The sequence below is a fragment of the Schistocerca piceifrons genome, chromosome 2, assembly GCF_021461385.2.
Source record: "Schistocerca piceifrons isolate TAMUIC-IGC-003096 chromosome 2, iqSchPice1.1, whole genome shotgun sequence".
Classification (NCBI taxonomy): Eukaryota; Metazoa; Arthropoda; class Insecta; order Orthoptera; family Acrididae; genus Schistocerca; species Schistocerca piceifrons.
Genome location: NC_060139.1, coordinates 833,915,658 through 833,934,043, shown reverse-complemented (window position 1 = coordinate 833,934,043; position 18,386 = coordinate 833,915,658). Strand labels below are relative to the sequence as shown.

At 40.6% G+C, this 18,386-nt stretch overlaps 1 protein-coding gene across 1 annotated transcript in view; it reads left to right on the top strand.

Moving 5' to 3' along the window:
• The window catches only part of LOC124776409 (methylcrotonoyl-CoA carboxylase subunit alpha, mitochondrial), a 112,186-nt gene that overhangs the window by 56,822 nt on the left and 36,978 nt on the right, over positions 1-18,386 (top strand). Inside the window, exons 8-9 of the mRNA XM_047251393.1 lie at positions 963-1,084; positions 8,584-8,739. Of these exons, the coding sequence (XP_047107349.1) occupies positions 963-1,084; positions 8,584-8,739 (278 nt within the window). The remainder of the gene's footprint in view (positions 1-962; positions 1,085-8,583; positions 8,740-18,386) is intronic.

Genomic DNA, 18,386 nt, shown 5'->3' with positions numbered 1-18,386 from the left:
CCCTATCTTTATCCATTCCTCCCTCCATCCCTTTATCCCTCCCTCCCTCCCTCCCTCCCTCCCTCCCTACCTATCCTTCTTCATCTCTCTCTTCCTATCCCTCCCATCCTATAGAATGGTTCATACATTTTCCACAGCTGGCCTGTTGTAAGTGCAAAAATTAGTCGGGTTTGTTAGTAGCGATAGTGATAGTTGTGGTGAAGACAGTTTTAAGCCTGGCAAAATTTTGTTGATTTTAGACCAGTATGTTTAAATAAGAAGTAACTTGCAGAGAATTTGAACATGCACGTTCTGTAAAAATTTGACCTTTGTTAAATGTATATAAAACTTTTGTGAGCATCTGCAAATTAGGATGTGAATTCTTATAATTTGGTAGTATAGAGAACACTACAACATAGCAGAAGCATTGAGTCATTGACTAGCACAAACGAAAGACAAAGAAAACTTTCTAGCTTTTGGAAGAAATCCTTTGTTGACCTAAAGTACAAATGCATGCGAGTGCGTACACACACACACACACACACACACACACACACACACACACACACATTCATGCTCCTACATTGTGTTGATATAGTGTACAGGCATAAATGGTGTGTGTGTGTGTGTGTGTGTGTGTGTGTGTGTTTACACGGGCTAAAAAAAGGATTCACTATGATAAATAGCAAATTTTCTTTCTCTTTTATGTGTGCCCGTTGATGAGTAAACACTTCCGCTATTTGGTGAGTGGCCTCCTTCACACCTAAATTATTTATTTTATGCCAGAATTTTCCTTACTATATGAATGTGAATCATTCCTTCAAAATGTATGTTACAGCTGTGTACTACTTCATTCGTGTGAAAACTCATTTTCCTAATGTTTTAGACTCCACATGTTATAAAATGTAATAACATTATTTAAAACCTATCATTATCTTCACTACTTGAAAACATTCCTCTATTGAAAAATTGAAAATTTTAAGGTGTACGTCAAGGAGATGAAGTTTCTGTACACTATGATCCAATGATAGCAAAATTAGTCGTTTGGGGAAAAAATCGACGAGAGGCTCTCATGAAGCTGCGTTCTCAGCTATCATCATACTATGTAAGTTTCTCTCTGTCTGTCTCTCTTTTCTGAAACTTTATACAAAGTATCCATTTGATTAAGTTGATTCCTTTTACAAAGGTCAGTTAAATGAAAATGAGAAATAGGGTACCTTAGAAGAAAGCCTAGGACCTGATACTACTAGCTAAGAGTTGTAGTTGATCAATCTTCATGCACAGCAATAGCACATTGTAGGAGGACAGAATTCACAGTTCTCTGATGAAACATTTCACTATCTGTTAGTATTCTTTGTATGAGAAGGTTGTTTGCGGACAAGAGTATGTACATGAATGGACAACAGAAGTGAACTTGACTGTATCCTGACCATAACCACATTCATATCAACAAAAAAGGTAGCCTTATTACAGTAGTCAAACTTTTTTGGTTTGAGAAAATGTGTACTGTTTCAGGTGTGACTCAAAATTGTAGAATGTTGTGCATCTGTACATTTTTCATAAAGTAAAATTCCTTGTAGAATATTTGTCTTTCTCATTTGACTGACCCTTGTAAATAATTAGCTTATTAATGTTAGTTTTTAGTCTATAATGATGTTACTTAACTGCCCCATGGGAACTGTTAATATAGTTGTAACAGCAGTATGGAAAGGATAGATTTCTACTTCCACATTAGGAGGTTTTGAGTTGTAGACAGACATAATGAAAAAGACTGCTAAAATATTCAAGCTTTCAGACAAAGACCTTCATTCAAACTAGAATAAAAAACACACACACACACACACACACACACACACACACACACACACACACACACACACACGGCCACTGTCTCATTGAGCTGGGGCCCAACTGTGACTGTGTCTGATGTGAACAGTGATTTCCTAGGGTGGGTGGTTGGGCTACGGAGGAGGCATGGTGCAGGGAGGAGGGGGGGGGGGGGATAGCAGGGTACAGGTGGGCTGTGCTGCCTGTTGGAGCATTTGAGGATATGGTGGGACAGGATATGGCTGCTAGGTGCACTTTCAGGAGGCAGTATACAGGGTATTGGGGGGGGGGGGGCAGAGGGGAGGAAAAGGGAGATGGGAAAGGTTAGAAGTAGAGACAGGGAAAAGACTAATAGGTGCATTGGTGGGATGCAAGGCATGTGTAGTGCTTGAGTGGGAACAGTAAAGGGGATAGCTAGATGGAGGACAGGAACTAGTGGAGGTCAAGGCTCGGGGTGTTATGGGTATGAAGGCTATGTTGTGATCAGACTTCCCAAATGCGCAGTTCAGAAAAGCTGGTGTTAGTAGGAGGAATCCAGATGGCACATGCTGTGAAACAGTCATTAAAGTGAAGCACATCGTGTTGAGCTGGTTGTTGAGCAACTAAGTGGTCCAGTTCTCTCTTGGCCACAGTTTGGTGGTGGCCATTCATGTGGACAGACAGCTCATTAACTGTCATGCACATGTGCAAAGAGGAACTGTGGCACTGTAATTGCAACTTAGTTTGTAGGTAACATGGTTGCTTTCACAGGCTGCCCTGCATTATTTGGTGGTGGGGGGATGCCTGTAACAGAACTGGAGTAGGTGGTAGTAGGATGATGTATGGGTCAGGGCTTGCATCAAGGTCTATTGCAGAGATATGAGCCATGAGACAAGGGGTTGGGAGCAGTGTTGGAGTGGGGATGGACAAGGATATTGCATAGATTTGGCGGGCAGTGAAATACCACTGTAGACTGTGTGGGGAGGATATTTGTCATTTCAGGGCATGATGAGATGTAGTCAGAACTCGGGCGGGAAAAGTGATTCAGGTGCTCCAGTCTTGGATAGCATGAGAAGAGTGCTCTTTTGTGGCCAGACATGTGGAAGGTACAATGCTTCTTCCTTCATGACCTCTGTCTACTCAAATTCTGTCAGACCATAGCCTTCACCAACCCAATCCAGCAAAACCATATAAATCAGGCCCAAACCTCCTTACAGCACTCCATTGCATTCGTGAATTTCACCTGTTCTGCAATCACAAATTCGTGCATCCCACCTCCCAGACAGATACTCTTGTCTTTGAGGAACCAGAGCAGCCAGCCAGTGTGGCCGAGCAGTTCTAGGCGCTTCACTCTGGAACTGCGCGACCACTACGGTCGCACGTTCGAATCCTGCCTCAGGCATGGATGTGTGTGATGTCCTTAGGTTAGTTAGGTTTAAGTAGTTCTAAGTTCTAGGGGACTGATGACCTCAGATGTTAAGTCCCATAGTGCTCAGAGCCATTTGAACCAGAGCACCATGCTCAACGCCACCTCAAAAAGTTCTCCAATCTTTTCACATTGTACTCCTTCCTTGGAATATCACTTTCCACCACCTCTACAAGAGCCTACATCCAACCTTCCCTGCATCCCATCATAACCACCAAACCCTGCCTCACAGACCTACTACATTAATCACACCCTCAGAAATGTCCTCTCACCACCACACAGAATCCAGAACCTAAACAAACCTGAAACACAATGATGAACCAGTCCTCCAAAAGCATCACTACCACCGAAGTACCAATCCTTTCCAAAGGCCTTGCCATGTGTCCCATTCTCAAATTAAATCATGCTGGACTTGTTAAAGCCCTCTCCTTCTCACGGCCCCTGCAGTTGGAACACTTTTCCTCCACCAATCCTATCAATCAGACTCAATCCAAAACTAATATTGAACCTTGCCTGACTCATTTCACTTCTCCATCCAACTGTGATCTCCGTCCCCACTGCCTCCAAATCACCTCCTGTTAACTTTCCCCAAATCTCTCAACTTTGAAACCAACCATATACCTGCAGAAAGAACAGAAATCCACCGTCTAGAAACTGATCCAACCTTATAATCCTATCTGCAACAAAGGTTGCACCATTTTGGTTATAAACCGCAGGTATCACCTGGTAGAGGGACTCTGTCAGCTGTTAGATATGTCCACCTGCAAACCATGCCTCAATTACCCCATTCCAGAAAACTAGAAGTATCTGCAGTCCTTTCTCAAATCCTTCAATTAATCCCAGAACTCCCCCCCCCCCCCCCCCCGAGTCTCTCCCTCCCCCTACCCCCCTTCTCTCTCTCTCTGCCCCCCCCCCCCTCTCTCTCTCTCTCTGCCCCCCCCCCCTCTCTCTCTCTCCTCTCTCTCTCTCTCTCTCTCACTCACTCACTCACTCTCACTCCCACTCCCCCTCTTCACCCCTGCACTCCCAACTTCTATGTGCTTCTACATACAAATCCCACCACACAACCATCCAGGGCATCCACTTGTGGCTGATTATTGTGCTGCCAAAGAGGGCATTTCTGCTCTCGTGGACCAGCAGCTTCAGCCTATAACGCGTAACCTACCCTCCTGTCTAAAAAACACCAACCATGTCATCTGCCAGTTTTCCACAGTTCCTGGTCCTTTATCACCCAGCTCCCTCTACACTAGCATTGGTAATCCCCATGGCCCCACTGCTACTGAACACTGTCTTTCCAACACCAGAGTGACTCTAAACCTACAAGCTCCTTCCTGATCACCATGACTTACTATATCCTCATCAACAATTACTCCTCTTTTGGAAGTATAACCTACAGACAAATCTGTGGAACAACAATGAGTGTCTGCATGGCAACATCCTATACCTACCCACTCACGGGCCACGTAGAGGAATCCTACCCACCACACTACTCATGGGCCATCTAGAGGAATCCTTCTCAACCACACAGACTCCCAAACCCCTAGCCGACTTCAGATTCATTGATGGCATCTTTGTGATCTGGGCCAAGAGTGAGGACACCCTACCCACATTCCTCCAGGACCTCAACACCTTCTCCCCCATTCACTTCACCTGGTCCTCCTCCAACCAGTGAGCCATCTTCCTCGATGTTGACCTCAAGTCGATGGTGGCTACATCAGTACTTCGTTTCACATCTGACCTACCAGCTGCCAACAATATCTCCATTTCGACAACGGTCACCGTTTCCATATCCAGAAGTTCCTTCCATATAGTCTAGCCACCCATGGTCTTCACATCTCAAGTGATGAGCAGTCCCTCTAAAAGTATACCAAGGATGCCACTGAGGTATTCACAGATCAAAATTACCCTCCCAACCTTCTTCAAAACTGACCTTCTGTGTCTTGTCTTTCCATTCATCTACCATCTCCCACATATTCACTGTCTGGCCACAAAATAGCACTCTGTATGTACCAGGACTAGAGCAGCTGAATCACATTCCCCGCCAGGGTTTAGACTACCTCTCGTCATACCCTGAAATGAGGAATATCCTCCCCACTATCCTCCCCAATCATCCCACTGTGGTGTTCTACCGCCCACTGCACCTGCATAATATGCTTGTCCATCCTTACTCCAACCCTCCTCTCAGCTGCATGCCTCATGTCTCATATCTCTGTTCTACATCTAGATGCAAGAGCTATCCCATATGTCCTTCCTCTGCCACATACTCCAGTTCTGTCAGAGGCATCTGTGAAAGTAGCCATGTGATCTATGAACTAAGCTGCAATCACTGCGCCGCTTTCTATGTGGGCATTGCAGACTATAAGCTGTATGTCTGCATGAATGACCAATGACAAACTGTGACCAAGAGACAGCTGGATCACCCAGCTGCTGAGCAGTCTGTCCAACATTATGTGCTTCACTTTAATGACTGCACCATCTGGATTCTTCCTACCATGCCATATTTTCTGAACTGCACAGGTGGGAACTTACTCTACAGCATATCTTTTCTTCCTGTAACTCGCTGGCCTAACCTTCGCTAGTCTGTGTTCTCCGTGTGTCTTATCTTTTGTGCTCCCATCCAAGCATTACATGTGCCTTCTGTCCCACCAACACAACTACCAGTCTTTTCCTTGCCTATACTTTTCTCAACCTCATAGCACTGTGTGAATTTTTGTGTGCACACGCATGTTGTGATTGTGTGTGTTTTCTATTTTGGGATAAGGAGTGTAGCTGAAAACTTAAATATTTTAGCAGCCATTTTCATTGTGCCTGTCTGTGACTTAGCACTTCCTCTGTGTGACGAGTAGCAATCTATCGTTTCTGTATTCGTGTTATTCCATAATTAACTTTCCACTGTTTAATGTCGGTGAAAATTACTTCTGTAATGCATTATGAAGTGTGCTCTGCTTGGCAGTTGCTTTGGAATGGCTGAATTTTTGCATTCTTGTGCTTGGCTGTTAAGTTACAAATAAAGAGCACCTATGAATAGATGTGCATAATATAATAAATTGTACTGTTATTTAAACTCTGTTACAGTGAAAAAACAAGTGCACTTTGCAAACAGTAACAAATGTGGAAAATTATCACCTACATTTTGTTGAAGGAATGGGTAAATGTTTCTCTTAAAAAAACTAGAGAGCTGCTCAGTGTGATATGGTGAGGATCAGTCAGTGTGGCTTGCAGATGGATGTGATCTTCTGTTTCCAGAGAAATAGCATTGTTGTGAATATTGGATTTTGCAAAAGGGATACCTTAGATTGAGAAACAATTGTTTTTCCTATCAGGTGCAAGTTGGTAGAATAAAGTGGGAATAAATGGAAAGGGTTAAGTTCAGATACATACCGTAATATGAACATGTTTTTCAGTGATGATTTGGGAAAAACGGGGAATAAATACAAAGCAAATGAATAGCCAGTGAGAGTAAGAATTAATCTTCTGCAAATTAATCAGCTGTGAAATGTGTACTGCCTTTCTCTTTTCTCTCTTGTGTTTAAATTTCCTGTACCTTTGATAATAGTGCACTGGAAAGTTCATGTGGATTATTAGTACATTTTTCTAATTATGGAGTATCCTCTGTGCCAATGACTTACACCATGATAAGTATTTCAGTAAGGAAATCAGTAATTGCTCACAAATCAACTTTTAAACACTTCTGTGACACCACATAAAAGTTAAATAGACATGCAAAAGAGATCCGATAGTAAATTCAGTTATTAAATTACACATTTTGTATTTCACACAACATTTCAAGATCGAATGTATAGTACATAATGCACTTGTCTCAGTGTTTCACTTGTAGATGTAAATAGTTTTTAAACTCTTCTTAAGCCATGCTGTGTAGAGCATTCAGGAATTTTTATTTTTTCTCTTATGAGTTTTGAAAGTGCTTTCCTTTTGTACCTCATTCTATGGGCCAATAAAAAATAAAAAAATTGTAAGGAGTTGGGGAAAATCAAACAAGACAGATGCTAAAGTGTTGTCATTTTGTTGGCCAAAAACTACTTGAAACTCATTTCTGTATGACTTGGAATGTTGTTGTGGAGGAAACTGACATAAGAGGAATCAATGAGGCCCAGAGATTGGCAAGGATGAAGCTGAGTGCTTGTTCATGGCTGGGAGACAGCGAGAGTGGAGGGACAAATTCCATCCGGAACATTGAGTGTAACTAGACTGTATGAAAGAATCCTGATAGCATAGTTATGGAAGCATCTATTTCTGTGGAGTGCAGCTTACTTAGCAACCAGGTGATTAAATTTATTATTGGGCACATTTTGGTAGTGTCTACTGATGTGGGTAGACAGCTAGTAATTTATTATGAGCACACAGAATGTGCCACAGCTGACATATGATTTCGCTTCTTTTACATAAAAACCTTTGTTTTGTCTTTGGGAAATAGCTATGACTGTGCTGCAATAAGGAGGAGCAGATGGGTGTATGGAGCAGACGAAAAGGCTGTGGTGTTGCTTAAGTTAGTTGGGCAACTGAATACCATTTGGGAATGAGAGTAGGATTTTGAGTATGATACTATTTATCTCAGGGGTTGGCAAGACATAGTCAGTCATGTGTATGGGAGAATGGGCTCAAATTGCAATGTTGCATTAATAACCGTCGTGGGTCCTGTAACCTCCTCTCAGGACATGCACAAGACCAAAATTTTATAAATTATATAATTTTTGCATCCTCTGAATGTTGATATAGCAGCAGAAAATGGTTGGACTGTGTTTTTATGAGAGATATGTAATCCTAAGTGTGGGGAAGGACAGTTGAGAACAAATTGTTACAATGTGTATTTCAAATCTCTCTTCACCATAGCTTTCAAGATAAATGCATCCATCTGCAAATTTATGTTGGTCACTTTCGATGTTTGGAGGACTTAATAGAGATTGGAATTTGGCTCTGTGATACAGTGTCAGTGCTACACAGTGAGAGCTGGCACAAAATGTTTGCTGGACAAACAGCCCTGCCTGCTAAGGATGGGGCATTTTTGTTGATGATATTTGTTATTCATACAGGCCCCGTTAAATGTAGGATCAGTTGAAAAGTTTTACTGCAATACAAACACTTGAAAAGTCTGCTCTACAGCGATGATTTCCATTAGCTTGCCCCCCCCCCCCCCTCCCCCAAAAATCGTCTGAGTCTGGTTATGTGCAGATATTGATGTCAACTGCAACCACTTGCTTGTTTCTTGACAGGCATTAACAGGATAACAGTACATTTTTGATACAGTTATCCCTGTGAATATTCTTTTGTGAACTTAATTTTATGGTTAAGTTATTTGTGTAACTGTGTAGTGAAATTTGTAACAAATTTTGGTAATTTTGTTTTTTAAACAGATCGCAGGTCTTGACACAAATGTGAACTTTCTTTTGGATCTTTCAAAACATGAAGCATTTATAGATGGACAAGTGCATACTAATTTCATAGAAGAACATCGAAACCAGCTGTTGACTGATCAGAATACAATGCCTTCCGATGAACTAATTTTGCAGGTATGAGAAAAAGTTTGGGTTCATTTTTTGTTTTCTCAGCTGTATTGTTTATACATAACTGTATTCGTTGCACTCCACCATTGGTGTAGTTTCTTTCTGATGCTTATAACAATAAGTGCCAAGATGCCCCACAAGAAATTAGTCACCTAATAGTCGCATTGTATTGTGTGTGCTATTGTTTGAACCACAACTTCCATAGCTTGTAAGCAGTGTGTAATGGAGGAGGATTTCTATATTTCATAGGGGTTGTCAAGTGGAGCATGGACGAGTGTTGAAAGGTGACTGTTAATATGATTGGCATGTTAAAGAAACTGATGAAAATCACTGCTCATCTAACTGAATTTTCTTTGCTGTATACATAGTATTAAGATACTTTATCTTTTATGTAAGTTAAACATGTGGTGTGTGAAAGCATCTGGGTTCAGTCTGCTTAACTTTGACCGATTTGCCATTTTATTCTCATTGGACCTTATTCTTCATATTGCTAGGATTCCAAGGATATTATGCTTTCTTAACATATCCCAAGACTCCAAGTTGGCTGTTGCTTAACTCCTACAATTTTTGTGTTATTTTCTGTCATATTGTGCTATTCATTGATCATTTAAGTCGGCAAATTTAAGGCCATCAGGCCTTCTTACATCTAACCTGACATATTATATTGCGTTCATTATGACAAATGTTATAAGGGATCTTACCAGTAATATGGAATCCAACATTTAATAAATAACTGTAGAATATATACTGAAAACAACAGTAGCTACACCAGGTAAAAAAAGGAAGAAAAAACTGTTTATATTCTTTCATGAAAAATAGGGAAGCAAAGAAAAGTTTCAGGCAGGTAGCTTTAAACTGTGGGCACAAATAGTGCCCGGTAGGGGGGGTTTATTGTGGTAGAACACAAGTAATGAAGAGAGGGAGAGTGGAACTGATATGACTGATTGTGAAACAAAGAGAAGAATAAGCATAACTAGGAGAAGATGGAAGCATTTGCTTTGCTGATTGACGAACAAAACTGGCTACATATGTTAATTTCATAGGGAAGAGGTATGATGTTGACAGAAGGAAGCTTTTTTTCGAATGCAACAGGGCTCTGAATTGTGCGCAGGATGCAGTCTTACTTGTTCCAGAGGCAGACAATGGCTACAGAGTAGCAGTTAGTGAATGTTTTTGTCTTATGGATTGATACAGCAAAGATACTAGATAAGTGAGACCTTGAGTCGAAATTTTAATGATATAATAAGTACTGATTCGAGGTACTGGGATGCATGCATATTGAGAAGCCGGCAAAGTGGACACAGTGTGGGGTAGTCCCATAACTGGCTGTATGAAGCGCTGACATCTTGAAAGAGACAGATGCTGCAAATATAAAACACACAAGCTAATTAAACTAAGCTCTGTCTGAACAGGTCGCGGAAAACCCAATGGTACTGAATGACTGCTGTGTCATCCTTGGCCTGTAGGTGTCACTTGATGCGGATGTGGAGGGGCGTTAGGTCAGCACACCGCTTTCATGGCTGTTGTCAGTTTTTGTGACCAGAGTTGCTGTTTTTCAATCAGTTAGCTCGTCAGTTTGCCTCACAAGGACTGAGTGCACCCCGCTTGCCAACAGTGCTCAGCAGATTGGACGTTCACCCATGCAAGTACTTGCCAGGCCCAACAGTGCTTAACTTCGGTGATCTGACGGGAACTGGCATTACCACTATGGCAAGGCCTTTGGCCAAAACACACAACCATTGATGGTTATTTATAACCAACCAGTTTTCATGATGTGCTCTTGTAAGATTACACCATTAAAGTGAAGGCTTGCCATAATGAGTGGTTATGCATTGATCAATTATTTTATTATTGGGATACCACATTTGCATTATATTTGGAGAGCATGACAGGCACTCAAATTATCAACAGCAGTAAGTGTTCATGCAGTTCATGCTAATGTGTAAGCAGAATGTAATTTAATTTCTCTAACAGACATACTTTATTTCATAAAACAGTGTCAGTGGTGGTAGCATCATTGTTAAAAAAAACTTCCAAAATTTTGAGAAGAAACTGATCCACACTGAAATATATTACTTTACTAAAATGTAAATACAACCCTCATCTGCTAATGCTTCACTTAAGTTCTGTGCAAAGATTTCAGCAGTGGAGCTGCACTTATAACACATTGTAAAGTATTTTGGAGAACATACCAATCTCCTTCGGTCGATGGGTACTGGATGCAAGGGAACGAGGGATCAATGTACGCTATCTGAGCAGAAGTACCTGGATTCCCCTGTGTGATGTGTGGAATTGACCACTAGACATCATGAGGGGTGGACCTGCTAGTATAAAACAAGGTGGGGAGTGTTGTGTTGTCACTAAAGAAGCAGTAACAGCAGAGTGGGTCAGTCAGGAGAGCTCAGTGACTTGGAACAAGGACTAGTCACTGGGTGTCACAGAGTTACAAATCCATCAGGGACATTTCAACCTTTCAAAAGCTGCTGACGTTGACTGTTGGTGGTGTGACTGTGAAAGTGAAACATAAGGAACATTTCACCAGGAAGATCTCACTGATGGGCAGAGACTGTAGGGCACTGTGAAAGCTAGTTGCAAAAAACTGCATGCAGTCAGTGGAAGGAATCCTCGAGTTCTAAATACCGCCAGCACTCCAGCTAGCACAATGACTGTGCATAGGGAGTTAAAAAGAATGGGATACAATAGTCGAGCAACTCCTCTGTAATCAATCCTAAATGACACTTGAAGTGCGAGCAATGCCTCTGGGCAGTGGATGACTGGAAATGAGTGATTTGGAGTGATGAATCATACTATAACTTGTGGCAATCTGATGGAATGATTAGGGTGTGGTGAATGCCCGGAGAATGTTATCGGCCAGCAGTGAAGCATAGCGGAGATGGATGATGTTGTGATATGGGAATGTTTTTCATAGTTAGGGTGTGGTCCCCTTTTTGTGCTTAAGAAAATGCTAAACACAGAAGAATATAAAGACATTTTACAGCATTGTGTACTGCATGCAGTAGTGAAGCATTTTGGAGATGAAGGTTGTTTGGCTTAACTTGAAAATGCACCCTGTCATAAAACAGTGACTGTGAGGCAATAGGTTGTAGACAATAACATTTCTGAAATCGTCTGGGCTGCTCAGAGTGCTGACCTAACCCAATGGAACATTTTTTGGGAGGAGCTAGAATGTCAAATTAGCTCCAGACCTTTGTGTCCAGCGTCACCACTGTTAGCAGATTCAGGTCTTGACAAAGAATGGGCTGCCATTCCTCCCAGACATTCAGACACCTCATTGAAAGTATCTTCCATAGAGTTCAAGTTGTCATAAAGGTGAAGGTTGGAGACACTCTATATTAATGTCTGCTGATAGATGTCTCGATATTTTTGATTGGTAGTTTATACGTGGGGGGAGGGGGGGGGTAGATGACTAGTAATTAATGATTGGATGGCGGCTAGACAACTAATAATTAGTGATAAGGCATTAGAGAAAAATGGTGAGGTGTGTGTAAAGGTCTCTAGAGACACACTGATGAGCCAAAACAGTATGAAAACCCACTTAATAGCATTTTGGTCCACCTTTGGAACACATTATCGCAGCAGTTGTGCATGCCATTGATTCAACAAATCATTGGTAGGCTTCTGGAGGTATGTGGCGCTAGATGTGTATGCATAGATCATGCAAATACAGCAAATGGCAAGGTGGTTATTTGTAGGCAAGAAGCTGTTGCTCAACAGCTTTTCAGATCAGGCAAATTTGGTAGCTGTTTATGTTGTCCGCAGCTGTCAAGGTGCCTTGGATTACTACCATAGGTTCCTTGGAATCTGAAGTGGTGTCCCCATAGTATAGTACTGCCCCCATCGTCCTGTGTCCGTGCCACAAGCATGTTTTTGAGCAGCTGTTTGCCAGGAGAGCAATGCGGGAACAACCATCGACCTGGTGTAACAAGAAAAATGTTTCAGCTGACCAGGCAACACATTTTCATTGATCCACAGTCCAATTTTTTTGATCTCGTCTCACTGCAGTCATAATAGGTGATTTCATTGTCTCAGCACGAAAACATGTTGGTGTGGAGCCCCATACTCTCCAATGTGCACTGGATGGTGTCTTTCAAAACACTTGTTCCTGCACTTGTGTTGTTCCTGTGTTGGACTCTGTCATCAGATCTCCTGCAGATTGTTGCCTGCTCTGCCTTACAGTGTGGAATGTACCGAGACCTCCAGAACCTTTCAGAAGCTTTCCATAGATACTCACGACAGTAGCACAAACAGCCAATGAGGTTTGATAATTTCCAAGATAGTCATTCCTTGGCAGTGGGCCATAACAATCTGCCCCTTGTCAAAGTAAAGCCCACTAGTATGCTCTAACATCTTTGGCACATTCTGAGGTCAAATGGGGCTGAGAGTGTCCATGTAGTTTGCAACCTCTCCTGTCCATGGTTCCATGAACCGACTATTCTGAAACCCATAGCCTGCATGCTAATATGCTAGCTTGGCTATGCCCAGGCACTCCTGGACTGTGGAATTGTTAGCTTGTGTAGACTATGAAGAGTGAATGCGTAATATATGATTTAGTAAATTTAATGTGTTTGATGATTAACTGCAGTCAGCTTTTAACAAAGGTAAGCAATATAGAAAGCATATAATGCTGAAAATGTTGTTGTATTATTTGCATTTGTAATACCGTTGTGCGTGTTGCTGATAGTGTTGAAAATTTACAATGAAGTACGTTGATACTACATTATACAATATATAATAGTCTGAAATCCATTAATTGTTCCGTACAGATATCTTACTGGTGTGTGTTGTTCTGTAATAACAAAAAAGGAAAAAGTAGTGGCATAAGTTACCACTAATTTTCGACTGATAATGATCTAAGAAATGCATGGTTAAGTCTGCTGTCTTGAAATAACTTCATGCCAAATACGTTGTCAAGCTCATTAGTAGTTTGCAGTCAACAGTTTACCAAGGCAGACTATAAATCTGGTTCCAAGAGACAGATTCTCAGAAAAGGTAGTATTTCCAGCAGATTTCCAAATTATCCTCTCCTTAAAATTCCAATAGCAGCGTTATCTAGCCGACAAATTGAAAAACAGTCTCCAAATGATCAGGTGTGTTGTAAATGTGAAAGAAGTGCAAGTCCTGCACAAGAAACCAGCACTATTGTTCCATTAAATGCATTCACATAAGCTACAGTTCAAACAGAAGACAAAACACTTTCAAAACTAAAAGCCTTGGAAAAAGAACTAAGATCACAAAAAACTGAAACGTGGAGACTAGACAAAAAACTGAAGATCGAGGAATGTAATATTCACGTGCTGTCAGAACAACTTGCTCAGTATGAAACTAACACCTATCACAAAAACCTGGAATCATTAATATTAGAAGAAAGTAAGATATCTAAAATAGAATTCTTACTGGAGAAAATAAAAAAAAAGTTAATAAAAAATCGACTCTCTCCTGTAAGGAGATAATAAATAAATACTGGCAATACAGCATCCCAAAGGTTACAAATATGCCAGAAATTTTATGCTGAAATTGCCCTGTAGCTGTACTCTTTCCCATTTTGTTGGTGATATTTTGCAAGAAACAGGAGTTATGCCATTTGTAAAGTGAAGATTGGAAGCAGAAGCTAGCTGTCGAAAAAATGCAGAGTTGATCTGTAGCTTAGTAATAGATGAGATATCAGTTAAGCAACAACTACAGTATAATAGAAAATTAGATGCATTTTTCGGAGAATGAGATACAGTGCAGATGCAGCAACTTGAGAATGGTAGCGAGCCACAACAACGTGTGCAGAGAAAATTACCAATTCTTCCTGATAAGCAGACTTTCAGCCAAGTTCAGGTTGTCAGAAGTGTATTTCTTTACTAAGCAGCTCTCTGGTGCACAGCAGCATAAACTTACACTGTCTGTGATTCATGAAACAGAACAATGTGGTTTTTTTGCGCTGTGCTTGGTAACACACAATACAAAATAAACGTCATAATGATGAAAAGGTTGTGTCAGTGTAAATCACTGTCTCCTAAAGTGCCACATCCATAAAACTGTGAATGGCTGCTCTTTCTAGCTTTCAATCAATGTCACATTTTAAAGAATTTCAGGTCTTTCAATCTAGATAGAAGTATGTTTGATGGTGAGGGAATGATTTCTGGGAAGTATGTAAAAAAAGCTGTAAACTACAAAGTTCAGAAATTATAAAACTTGTCAGTTTTCTTTCTAGGAAACTTCTTGATCCCACAGACTTCAAGAAAATGGATGTTAAGTGTGTGAAGCAGTTATTTTCACCAGAAGTAATTGTGACACTAAAACTTCTTGAAGACAGTAGTCACATTCATAAGAAAGGTTTGGATTTTACTTCTTCAGGAGCTACAGTAAAATACATGGAGCATGTGTTAAAATGGTACACACTTCATGATGTCAGCAGTACATCACATCATACAAGTACTCGCACTGATGACAGAATGCAGTACCTTTCAGTTAACAATGAAAGATTGGAATAGCTACAGAATAAATTTCCACACCTACATTGAAAAGGAAAGGGCTTCATTTGAGAAGCAATTTCTAAATAATGAAACTTACAAAGCCATTTAACTTAAACCATCTTGACAACTAAATCCATAAAACATTTGCTAAATAGTGGCTTTCACTTTGTCCTCAGTCTCAGTTTTAACCGTGACTGTGTAGAAATGTTCTTTAGCAGATTGCAATTAACAGCTGGCAATAACGACATTCATAACATTGACCTTTAGCATGAATAGCATTTTGAAAACTGGTTTATTGTCGGAACCTTCATGTACTGACACAGACATGGACAAAATGCAGTTTCAATGTGGAGAAATTCACTTACGAAACCATCACCACCTCATAGTAAGGTAAAAACAATGGGAAAGTACAATTGCCTGCAGATATTGTCAGCATACTAGCTTGCACTCTTGTGATACGACATCTGTCTTTATGTGTATAATAGTGTTGCCTTATGCACCTACCAGTGTTAAAATAATCTGATATTACCTTCTCAGAAAAGTAAAATTTCAATTTTTCCTAAACCACTTTTAATAATAATTAAAAACCAATGTAGTATAAGTTTGAAAATTTTGAACTAAGCATGCTCATAAAGAGCTTTATTTTGTTTTCAGTTGTTGTTGTTGTTGTTGTTGTTGTTGTGGTCTTCAGTCCTGAGACTGGTTTGATGCAGCTCTCCATGCTACTCTATCCTCTGCAAGCCTCTTCATCTCCCAGTACCTACTGCAGCCTACATCCTTCTGAATCTGCTTAGTGTATTCATCTCTTGGTCTCCCTCTACGATTTTTACCCTCTACGCTGCCCTCCAGTACTAAATTGGTGATCCCTTGATGCCTCAGAACATGTCCTACCAACCGATCTCTTCTTCTAGCCAAGTTGGGCCACAAACGCCTCGTCTCCCCAATCCTATTCAGTACCTCCTCATTAGTTATGTGATCTAACCATCTAATCTTCAGCATTCTTCTGTAGCACCACATTTCGAAAGCTTCTATTTTCTTCTTGTCCAAACTATTTATCGTCCATGTTTCACTTCCATACATAGCCACATTCCATACAAATACTTTCAGAAACGACTTCCTGACACTTAAATCTATACTCGATGTTAACAAATTTCTCTTCTTCAGAAACGCTTTCCTTGCCATTGCCAGTCTACATTTTATATCCTCTCTACTTCGACCATCATCAGTTATTTTGCTCCCCAAATAGCAAAACTCGTTTACTACTTTATTGTCTCATTTCCTAATCTAATTCCCTCAGTATCACCCGAGTTAACTACATTCCAGTATCCTCATTTTGCTTTTGTTGATGTTCATGTTGTATCCTCCTTTCAAGACACTGTCCATTCTGTTCAACTGCTCTTCCAAGTCCTTTGCTGTCTCTGACAGAATTACGATGTCATCGGCGAACCTCAAAAAGTTTTTATTTCTTCTCCATGGATTTTAATACCTACTCCGAACTTTTCTTTTGTTTCCTTTACTGCTTGCTCAATATACAGATTGAATAGCATCGGGGAGAGGCTACAACCCTGTCCCACTCCCTTCCCAACCACTGTTTCCCTTTCATGTCCCTCGACTCTTATAACTGCCATCTGCTTTCTGTACAAATTGTAAATAGCCTTTCGCTCCCTATATTTTACCCCTGCCACCTTCAGAATTTGGAAGAGAGTATTCCAGTCAACATTGTCAAAAGCTTTCTCTAAGTCTGCAAATGCTAGAAATGTAGGTTTACCTTTCCTTAATCTTTCTTCTAAGATAAGTCGTAGGGTCAGTATTGCCTCACGTGTTCCAAAATTTCTATGCAATCCAAACTGATCTTCCCTGAGGTCACCTTCTACCAGTTTTTCCATTCATCTGTAAAGAATTTGCCTTAGTATTTTGCAGCTGTAACTTATTAAACTGATAGTTCGGTAATTTTCACATCTGTCAACACCTGCTTTCTTTGGGATTGGAATTATTATATTCTTCTTGAAGTCTGAGGGTATTTCGCCTGTCTCATACATCTTGCTCACCAGATGGTAGAGTTTTGTAAGGACTGGCTCTCCCAAGGCTATCAGTAGTTCTAATGGAATGTTGTCTACTCCCGGGGCCTTGTTTCGACTCAGATCTTTCAGTGCTCTATCGAACTCTTCACGCAGTATTGTATCTCCCATTTCATCTTCATCTACATTCTCTTCCATTTCCATAATATTGTCCTCAAGAACATCGCCCCTGTATAGACCCTTTATATACTCCTTCCACCTTTTTGCTTTCCCTTCTTTGCTTAGAACTGGGTTTCCATCTGAGCTCTTGATATTCATGCAAGTGGTTCTCTTTTCTCCAAAGGTCTCATTAATTTTCCTGTGGGCAGTATCTATCTTACCCCTCATGCGATAAGCCTCTACATCCTTACATTTGTCCTCTAGCCAACCCTGCTTAGCCATTTTGCACTTCCTGTCGATTTCATTTTTGAGATGTTTTTATTCCTTTTTGCCTGCTTCATTTACTGCATTTTTGTATTTTCTCCTTTCATCAATTAATTTCATTATCTCTTCTGTTACCCTTGGATTTCTACTAGCCCTTGTCTTTTTACCTACTTGATCCTCTGCTGCCTTCACTATTTCATCTCTCAAAGCTACCCATTCTTCTTCTACTGTATTTCTTTCACCCATTCCTGTCAATTGTTCCCTTATGCTGTCCCTGAAACTCTGTACAATCTCTGGTTTAGTCAGTTTATCCAGGTCCCATCTCCTTAAATTCTCATGTTTTTACAGTTTCTTCAGTTTTAATCTACAGTTCATAACCAATAGATTGTGGTCAGAGTCCACATCTGCCCCTGGCAATGTCCTACAATTTAAAACCTGGTTCCTGAATCTCTGTCTTACCATTATATAATCTATCTGAAACCTTCTAGTATCTCCAGGGTTCTTCCATGTATACAGCCTTCTTTCATGATTCTTGAACCAAGTTTTAGCTAAGATTAAATTTTGCTCTGTGCAAAATTCAACAGGCGGCTTCCTCTTTCATTTCTTAGCTCCAATCCATATTCACCTACTATGTTTCGTTCTCTTCCGTTTCCTACTGTCAAATTCCAGTCACCCATGACTATTAAATTTTCGTTCCCTTCACTACCTGAATAATTTCTTTTATCTCATC